Source organism: Selaginella moellendorffii, unplaced genomic scaffold (genome assembly GCF_000143415.4).
Source record: "Selaginella moellendorffii unplaced genomic scaffold, v1.0 SELMOscaffold_6, whole genome shotgun sequence".
In the NCBI taxonomy this organism is placed as follows: domain Eukaryota; kingdom Viridiplantae; phylum Streptophyta; class Lycopodiopsida; order Selaginellales; family Selaginellaceae; genus Selaginella; species Selaginella moellendorffii.
The window spans coordinates 1,829,250-1,839,222 of record NW_003314267.1 but is presented as its reverse complement, the minus strand read 5'-3'; the positions used below and the strand labels follow the sequence as shown (position 1 = coordinate 1,839,222).

At 45.7% G+C, this 9,973-nt stretch overlaps 2 protein-coding genes across 2 annotated transcripts; both read left to right on the top strand.

Annotated features, from left to right (window-relative positions):
- The first annotated feature begins 7,420 nt into the window (after positions 1 to 7,420).
- Positions 7,421 to 7,868, top strand: LOC9635717 (oral cancer-overexpressed protein 1 homolog). Its single transcript, XM_002965862.2, has one exon. The coding sequence runs from the start codon at positions 7,426 to 7,428 to the stop codon at positions 7,840 to 7,842; it is 417 nt and encodes a 138-aa protein (XP_002965908.1). The 5' UTR covers positions 7,421 to 7,425; the 3' UTR covers positions 7,843 to 7,868.
- On the top strand, positions 7,865 to 9,114 carry LOC9634617 (homoserine kinase). The gene has a single exon (XM_002965861.2). It carries the CDS (start codon positions 7,891 to 7,893, stop codon positions 9,052 to 9,054), a length of 1,164 nt encoding a protein of 387 aa, XP_002965907.1. The 5' UTR covers positions 7,865 to 7,890; the 3' UTR covers positions 9,055 to 9,114.
- The last annotated feature ends 859 nt before the right edge of the window (positions 9,115 to 9,973 follow it).

Sequence of the window (9,973 nt, the reverse complement as noted above, 5' to 3'; positions counted from 1 at the left end):
TGTCCTTCTTCTTGACAAAGAATACAGGTGCTCCAGCCGGGGACTGTGAATGCTGAATATACCCCGAGGCAAGGTTCTGATCCACATACTCTTTGAGGGCTTGAAGCTTGGACAGGGATAACCCATAGATAGGCCCCCACGGAGGTGACGCTCCTTCCTGTAAATCAATGGGACAGTCATAAGGCCGATGAATAGGCAAGACACTAGCTTTTTTCTTGTCAAACACATCCCCAAAATCATGATACTTCTCAGGAAGACTGACAGGAGAAACATGCAAAGCAAAAAGGAAAAGAGGTTCTTCATGAAGGAGTTCTTTCATAGTGATTGTGGAGATAGGAGAAGGCATACGACTAAATGGAATGATGAGATGAGGATATTGTCCAGTGGAAGATGGAAGAGAGGAAAAAGAAGAGGGTGAAAACTTCGTAGAGTCAGGAATAGATCCCCGATTTGAGTTTAGGGAACTTTTCCTGATTCGGACTCGATGAACAGCAAGGGAAGCCATGGAAGATGGTGATGTGGGAGAGACAAGCTTTAATTCCTTCCAACAGATCTGAGGCTGATGTAGTTGGAACCAAGGGAGGCCAAGCACCACAGAGGAGGACTTGCTGTTGATGATGTTGAAGGCGATATCGGTGACGGTGGAGCCGATATGTACTCGAACGGGCAATGTTTCCCTAAGTCCAGAAGAGGGAGACACAAAATGCCCGCCAATACCTTCAACCCGCAGATCCCGTATGGTAGGAGAAAGAGGAACGTGATGTCGAGCAGCAAAGTCCGTGTCCATGAAGCAGGAAGTTGCACCCGAGTCCAGTAGCGCCAGAGCCTTGAGTCCTGATTGTCCGGTGAAAGAAAGGAGACATGGGATGCGGAAGTTGCGGGAATTGGTGGTGGCTTTGATGAAAGGTGGTGAGGAGCTTGATAAAGAAGAGAAGTGATTTTTATTCGGGGAGTCCAAACAGACAGCTCCTACTCTGTTTGGACAGGGTCGTTTCCCGACTGCAACAGAGGTGGACTTTGAGGCAGAGTGAACTCGAGCAGTCGGGGAGGCTTCTTGGGACACACAACTGCTTTGTGATTAGGATCAGCACAGTAGAGGCAAAGATTATGAGATATTCGACGTTGCTTCTTAGCAAGACTCAACTTCCCTCTAATGAGTCGGGGAGTACCAGAAATATCCATCGGGACCGGAGCAGTAGGTTCAAGAGTATGCCCTGAAGACTCAAGTTGGGATTCCTGAGTCTGGGACGGGAAAACGGCGGCACGGTGACTTTCCTGACGACGTTCAAAGAGACAATTGTCGCATCGAACAGCTTTGTTGATGGCGTCCGACAAGTCCGTGGGATCCTCCATGGTGAGCAACAAATCCTTGACACTGTTGTTAAGGCCGAAACGAAATTGATCAATCAGGGCCCGCTCATCCCACTGAGTGTCCAAGGCAAGGAGTTGGAACTCTGCAGCATAGATCGAGGCAGGATGAGACCCTTGAGAAAGACGTCTCATCTTTGTGGTGGCAGCCCAAACCCGATCCGTCTCGCCAAAACATGCTTCGAGCTTCTCTTTGAACAATTGAAGATCCATCAGCTCCGGAACCACGACCCCTTTCATGCTCTTCTCCAGGAGAGGAGAAAACCATGACAAAGCTGCACCTTCGAGCAACGTCCCAATCGCACCGATTTGAGACTCGGGAGTGGGGTACCGCTGATGTTGAAGTGCGAAGATCAGCTCCATTTGGTTCAGGAATCCGCGAAGCTCCGAACGCTTCCCTAAAAATTTCGCTGGGAAATGTAAGCTCCTGAGTTTGGACTTCCCGGGAGGTCACCCAGCCCAGTACTATTCAAACCCAAGGACGCTTAACCCCAAATATCCCAAGACCCTTAACCAATTGGAAAAGGGGGTGCACTCTTATTCATGGGCCCTTTCCCTCTATATTTGAACCCCATGGATCGTCTCTCGAGTCGTTCCCTTTGGTTGCTTACAATCCACCACGCTTCCCTGCAAGTTCACGCCCTCGTGAACGGAAGCTGAGAGCCGCAGCTCTCCTGAGAGCCCCGCTCTCTTGACACCCTACCCCTCGGGTCGAGCCCAGTGGGAGCAAACTGGACCAGCCAGATGTCAATCAACATGTGGTGCGATTCCCTTAGCCAACCAACAGAGTCGGACCCGAGACCTCTCTGATACCAAATGTAAGCTCCTGAGTTTGGACTTCCCGGGAGGTCACCCAGCCCAGTACTATTCAAACCCAAGGACGCTTAACCCCAAATATCCCAAGACCCTTAACCAATTGGAAAAGGGGGTGCACTCTTATTCATGGGCCCTTTCCCTCTATATTTGAACCCCATGGATCGTCTCTCGAGTCGTTCCCTTTGGTTGCTTACAGGAAACTCACCTTCGGTTCAGGAACTTTGCTAGATCCTTGAGCCGAAAGTGAAGCAAGTTCTTGCTGCATGCGAAGAAGGGTCACTTTCAGCTCGGTATTCTCAGACTGGATTTTTGCAAGGACTTCAGCAAAGAAGTCAGGATGGCGTGGAGACTCCATTGGAAAAGAAGAAAGAAAAAAAGAGGGAAAAAAGGCAAAGGCAATCAAACGATCAAAACGAGCTAAAGCAAAAAACGAAAAACCACAATCTGAATCAAACTGTCAAGACCCCCAACAAGATCAAGACTAGAAAATGCAAAAGACAAAGAGAAAAGCTAGTGAATAACAAAGAAGAGGCCTTAGACTGGTGTTGATTCAGATTGTGGAGAAATGGAACAAGGCTAACCTATATATACTATAGGTTGATGAAGCTCCACCACTCTTAGATCAAGGACGGCCTAAATATAGCTGAGGTCGAGGAGGCGCCACATCATCATCAGGAATCTGGCTCGAGACTCAAGAATTGTACAGGAAATCAGAGAGTCAGGAATAGGGAAGTGTCTCAAGAGTCAGGAATGTGGTTTGCAGGTCAGGAATCAGGTGAGAGTCAGGAATATGGCAAGAATTGGGGGATTCCTGACAACTGCAATGGAAGGTTTGGACACCGAGATGCATCTGGGAAACAAGGAGTCACGTGAGTAACGGAGGGACCTTGCGCGAATAAGTCAGTGACCCCTCCATCTTTCTTTCGGGAGTATCATCAAGGGGTTCACTCAGCACTAGTTCATCCAGTGTTTACTTTCCAAGCTCGTCTTTATAACAAGAGGTCTCCTATTATTCTCTCCGTGTTGGTTGATACAGGTTCGAGTTTATCTTCTATTGCTTGACCTATTGCCACACGTTGTCGTCTACACTTGCGTCATGCAGCAGAACCAGTTTTCATTCTTTATAGCAATGGCCGTACACATGCATGTGCACAGGATGGTGCAGACTTGGTTGTGTGTGTGGGCGATCTCGAGCTTGAGTTGCAGTCGTTGCGGGTGGTGCCGAGTCAAGTTTTTGACCTCATTCTTGGTATGGATTGGTTGCAGCGCAATCATGCCAAGTGTGACTTTGAGGCTTCTCCCCCTTGTCTCATACTTCCTTATGTTTCATCCATTCCTCTCACTTCCGTACTTCTTCGTCCCTCTACTTCTACCTCTGCTTCCATTACTTTTGTTTCCCCACTATTTCCTCCTGTGTTTCCATCTTGTTCTGCTCCTCCCTTTTCCGATCCCTCCGACGATCTTTGTGTTGCAGCAATTTACCGGCTCATGAAGGAGTATTCTGATCTCTTTGACTTTGACCTATCGTCTGGAGCCAAGATTGCCACACGTCATCTGATTCCAACTGGGGATGCTCGTCCAATCAAGGTTCATGTTTGTCGTCGGTCACCAAAGGAGATCAAAATTTTACATGCAAATGTCAAGGAGATGTTGGAGAAGGGTGTTATTTGAAAGTCACGGAGTCCTTGGGCATGTGAACCTCATCTTGTGACGAAGCCTGATGGAAGTATTCGTTTCTGCATCGACTATTGTCCGTTAAACGACATAACGATCCCAGATGTGTACCCTCTTCCTCACACTGTTGATCTCTTAGATCGTTTGGGGCGAAGTCGTTGGTTCACCAAGCTAGATTTTGCTTCTAGGTACTGGCAAGTACCGATGGCCGAAGAAGATATACCTAAGACTGCTTTTCGTGCACCATTTGGTTTGTATGAGTTCTTGGTGATGCCATTTGGTTTCAACAATGCTCCAGCAACTTTTTAACGGATAATGGACGAGATTTTTTGCGATATGCCGGAGGTGACTGCTGACTTCATTGATGATGTCTTGATCCACTTGGAGGGGACGTGGGAGGAGCACATTCGTGATGTTTGTAAAGTGTTGGATCGGCTACGCGACGTTAGTTTAAAGCTGAAGCGGTCGAAGTGTGTGTTTGGATCCAAGGACACAACTTATCTTGGGTACCGTATTTCTCGTGAGGGTTTGCAAGTTGATCCTGACAAACTTGTGGCTGTTCTAAAGTTCCCTACTCCGAAGTGTGTGAATGATGTGCAGCGCTTCTTGGGCAAGGTGCAGTATCTCGGGTGTTTTGTGGATCATCTTTCTGATCGCACTACATCATTGCGAGCGTTGTTGAAGTCATCAACGTCATCTTTCATTTGGTCTCTGGATTGTGAGAGGGCATTTGGGGATCTCAAAGAGTTATTGACAACTCCTCCGGTTTTGGCATATCCTAACTACACTCGACCTTTTATTTTGCCCGTGGATGCTTTTGACATTGGTCTTGGAGGTGTGTTAATGCAAGAGAGCTCGAGTGTGCCTGGTCAGTGCCATCCCATTGCATATATAAGCCGTACATTACAACCAGTGGAGATGAACTACTCCACGACAGAGAAAGAGTGTTTAGCAGCAATCTAGGGTTTTGAGAAACTCCATGCATATCTACATGGTTCTCGGATGTTACTTGAAGGTGACCATGCTGCTGTTACTTCGTTATTAAAGCGGAAGAACCTAGTTGGTCGTACTGCTCGGTGGGCTTTGAAGCTTCAGATATATGATTTTGATGTTGTTCACCGCCCAGGGAGTTCTATGGCTGATGCTGATGCCCTTTCTCGAGCTCCTCTTCCATTTTCACTCTCTTCTCATATTTCTGACGAGCCTGTCGTTCCAGCATCTGTGGATTTTCTCTTGCTAGCACCTCTGCAACTGCTGTTGGATACTTCTTCCTCAATCAAGTGGTGTTTCAGCATTCTTGTCCAGAGCGGATTCTTTCAGATAATGGTCCCACATTTATGGATGAGGCATTTCATGTTTTGACGTCTCCTTTGGGGATTTGCCACACCTTCACGAGTGCTTATCATCCACAATCAGACGGTCTGGTGGAACGGCTCATTCGGACGTTCAAGGGGATGATTGCAAAGTATGTGAACTTTCAGCATTCGGATTGAGATGGTTATTTACCGTCTTTTTGGTATGCATATGTCACTGGGGTGCAGAGTTCTGTTGGTGCTTCACCATATAAAATTTTATATTGTCATGATCCAATATTACCAACGAAGCTGGGTTTACCTTCGCAATTGCCACGAGCTGCGGATGCTAGGTTATGGGATCAATATTTGACAAGCATTCTTCCACTTTTCCGAGTGGAGTCTGCCGAACAGTTAGGCCACATACAAGTGGGACAACAACGGCGCTACAACTCCCATCATCGTCCACCTACGGAGTACAAAGTGGATGATTTGGTGTTAGTCCGTTTTCCCCATCTTACGGTATGTGGTTTATCTAAGGGGCTCCTTGCACAGTGGAAAGGACCATATCAGGTGTTGCGGCAAGTTGGACCACAAGTTTATGAGGTTCGGCATGACATCCAGCAGGCCGATCCTCCAAAGATTGTGCATGTGCAGCAGTTAAAACACTTCATACAAAGGGATCAGGAACGGTTAATACCATCTACAGATCCACCGATGCCTCCTCCTGATGTTCCTCCAGATCCCGGCCCATCTACAAGAGAACCCTGATGGTCTTTCATTATTCCGAGAGGAGGGGATGATGTGAGGGCCAAGTGTACGGCTATGATGCCGTATACTAATATTAGTGTAGTGGGATTTTGGTAGCCGTCAAATTGGTTTCAATCCGGACCATTCGCTCCTGTATATAAGCTAGGGTTTTTGGGCTAATTGATATGCACATTTCTGTATTCCCTTTCCATATTCCATGCACTCACAGTTTCTAAACATAATAAGATTATTTATTTATTTATCTATTTATTTATTATAATTCCTTTAAAATTTTATATTTCCCTCTATAGAAATGAATATATGATTGCACATGGGTTTATATTTATTTACATATGTGTAGATATATTTTTCTTATTTTCAATTGCACACAATATTATAATACAAATATGTTGAATGCATATTACAATATATGTGCATTTGACCAATCAAAATATAATTGTGTGCATTATAATATTTATATAGAAATGGCACATGTGTAGGGCATACCACATATGTGATCTACTCTTTTTAAGTGCCTTATACCATGTAAACTTAATAAATTATGTGTTAGTTTTTTAGCAGCCACAGATCAAAAAGAGGTTATGAACTTTGAGGGAATTGGCTTTATAAATCCCTAGCCTAACAATACTATAGCTTTCTAGAATGTTTATTATGGCTAACAAAGCAGTTAAAGTAGAATTACTATTTGAAACAGCCATCATATCTATATGTGACTAATTCTCCTTTTACAATCTTAATAATGATCCAACTTTGAGCCAAAATGATTTAGTCTTTAAAAGAGAAAGATCTACTTAATCCTCTTGCAAATGGGCCATGACATTCTACAATCATAAAGGACACCGTTACTTTAAATGATGTTTTGTGCGAGTGTAGATTTCATCTTTGGCTATGGAAGATTTCTATATAAAATAAGTAAAAAAACCATTTTACATAATAAACTTTACAGGATTACCATTCAAATAATATTTAGTTAAATCTTACATGTTGTAACAAATGAAATCAATTAATTTTTATTTTTATACTTTACCTTGATTCATGTATACAAAAATGTATTAAACCATCTATTGAATAAAACTAATGGGAAATTAAAAATTTACAAACATGACATTGACTTAGATTTTACTATGTATACATAGTGGGATAAAAAATTTATCACATAATTCAGGAGCAAAGGGTTTTTCACTACTTTTGCAAATAGCAACATTACCCTAAATGATTTTGCCATTTCAATGAGTAAAATCGCTATTATAATTAAACACATTTGTGTAATTTATATATTTTATAATATAATACAATTTTTTGCCATATCAACTACCCAAAAGACAATTGAGTTAATTGATATACACATTTTTGTATTCCCTTTCTATATTCCATGCACTCACATTGAAACCTTTGTTATTATTATTAAAAAAAGTTAAAATATAAATAATGAAGTTAATTAAGATTTTATCAATGTCTGACGTGGCAGCCTTTTAGGGTTCTTCGGAATATCCATTAATCAACAATGGAAGAGAGCGACATTTTTGCAACGACGGTGGGGTTGGATGAGGCGCAGCTCAAGGCCGGGTTCGATGAGGGTTTCGCGGAGGGAGTGATCGCCGGGGAGATCGAGGGCCGCGAAGTAGGGCTCAAGATAGGATTCCAGGTGGGCGAGGAGCTGGGATTCTACGGTGGCTGCGCGCAGCTGTGGATTTCGCTGCTTCAGAGGGACGAATCGGCTTTTTCGGCGAGGGCCGCGCGGGGAATCCAGCAGCTGAGGGATCTGGTGAGGGATTACCCCGTGCTGGATCACCAGAACGAGCAGCTCCAGGAGAAGCTCGACGCAATCCGGGGGAAGTTTAGGGCAGTGAGTTCCATGGTGGGTGTCAAGCTTGACTACCAGGGAATGCCGAGTGCTGGAAGCGATGGAAGATCCTTCTAGGGTTTTGGAGCAGGGTTTTAGCTGCTAGGGGTTAAGCCCAAGGAAAGAATGGAGCTTTCGCATGTCCGCCATTCTTCCTGGATCCCCGATGGGGAGAGCTCATTCTTATCCAGCAAATGCGATCATAAGAGATTTACCAGGTTGAGAGTAAAGCTTGTCAGGTGTTCTACGACTTTAGCATCGTCTCCAGGAACTTTGGACCTTCTTTCTCCGCTCGAGCAGCTCACCACAGCCGAGCCTCGTCCAGTTTTGAAGCTGGCCAAGGCGTTTGCTCCAGCCACTGTTGCCAACCTCGGACCCGGCTATGATTTTCTGGGCTGTGCCGTCCAAGGCCTCGGGGACTTTGTCACGGCCGAGGTTGACGAGGGTGTAGAGCCGGGGAAAGTCCGTATCAAAAACATCACCGGTGATAGTGGGCGATTGAGCTACGAGCCGCTGAAGAACTGTGCTGGAATCGCCGGCAAGAGCACCATGGAGCTCCTCGGGATAAAGTCGGTCGGGCTCTCTCTATCGCTGAGCAAAGGCCTTCCTCTGGGAAGCGGGCTTGGATCGAGCGCCGCCAGTGCAGCAGCAGCGGCGGTAGCAGTGAACGCGCTGTTTGGAAGCCCGCTGTCCAAGATGGAGCTCGTTTACGCCGGGCTCAAATCCGAGGCAGTTGTCAGTGGGTACCACGCCGACAACATCGCGCCTTCGCTCATGGGAGGCTTCGTTCTCGTCAGAAGCTACGCTCCACTCCATCTTATCCCGCTCGTCTTTCCCAGCGGCAAGCAGCTCTTCTTCGTCCTGGCCATTCCAGAGTTTGAGGCTCCCACGAAAGAGATGCGAAAGGCGGTGCCTCAGATGATCGAGCTCAAGAGGCACACCGCCAATTGCAGCCAGGCGGCGGCGCTGGTTGCGGCTATCCTGGGTGGAAACGCTGCTCTCCTCGGCGAAGCTCTCGCGTCCGACACCATTGTGGAGCCTGCGAGGAGTCCTATGATACCGGGGATGGCGGCCGTGAAGATCCAGTCCATGAAACAGGGAGCTTACGGGTGCACGATCAGTGGTGCCGGTCCGACCGCTGTGGCTGTCACGGATGACGAGAGCAAAACCGAAGCTATTGGTGCGAGCATGGTGCTGGGATTCCGCGAGCATGGAAATCTGCGAGCTGGCTATTCGGTTCATAAGCTCAGCAAGGACGGGGCTAAAGTTGTCGAGAGTTTGGATTTCTAGTTGATATAATGAGCTCGAGGCTCCTCTGCAGATTGAAGTTAATGAAGTTTCTTAAACCTCCAAATTCTCAAAGAACTTTCAACCACATACAAAGAATTTTACTTGCCACCTAAGTCTAGGAAGTTGACAGCTTTTTCATTTTTCTTCAAAGTTCTTGCTAGAGATCACTTTTTGAGTCCACTTATCTATCAACTTTTATTTCCATTGTGAAATTCAGACTTGTATAGCTATCTATTTGTCTGTCTAGGCACTTGGCGAATTTGTCTGGTTGTGATGGGACTTCCAAATTCTAGGGACCTGGGCTCCAGTTTGCCATGGATATGCTTCATGCAAATACCACCAGAAGGAAGTTTGGGCGGCATATCGGACAAGATGATACTTGAAGCCTGGACACGCAGGCTTCAAGAAATTATTCAAGTTCATCCACACACTTGATTCATTTGTTCATGGTCTAGAAACACTTTTGGATGAATTTCCTTGTGAAAATGGTGTATGTGAGAGAGATTGCTCGTATCAAAACTAGATTATGTGGCAGCAGTGACAACAGCAGTGACGATGGAGTCATATATCAGTGACTCGCAATCTGATTCTCCTGATAGGACGAAAATAAACGGGAAAGAACACAGGCCGATCCAAAAGAGACGGCAGTCCGCATGAACAAGTCAATCACATGTTTTTTAGAATCAATTGTAAACAATGCGGCCGAGCATGCAAATCCATCGATGAAGCAAGAAAAACAGAGCCATTGAATATGCCGCCTGCAAGAAGCCTCCGAATTCATCATCAGCATCCTGTAATCTGATCGAAAAGCGGACAAACTGGCCTCGAGCAAATAGTGTTATCACTTATATGCATGTAGAAGCTGTTTGATCAGAGGCTTGTTATTTCAGTGTAGTTAAGTCGTGTACACGCACTACAT

What these genes read in the sequence shown, in the direction of transcription:
- LOC9635717 (XM_002965862.2), top strand. Translation starts at nt 7,426, where the DNA reads ATGGAAGAGAGCGACATTTTTGCAACGACGGTGGGGTTGGATGAGGCG.
- LOC9634617 (XM_002965861.2), top strand. Translation starts at nt 7,891, where the DNA reads ATGGAGCTTTCGCATGTCCGCCATTCTTCCTGGATCCCCGATGGGGAG.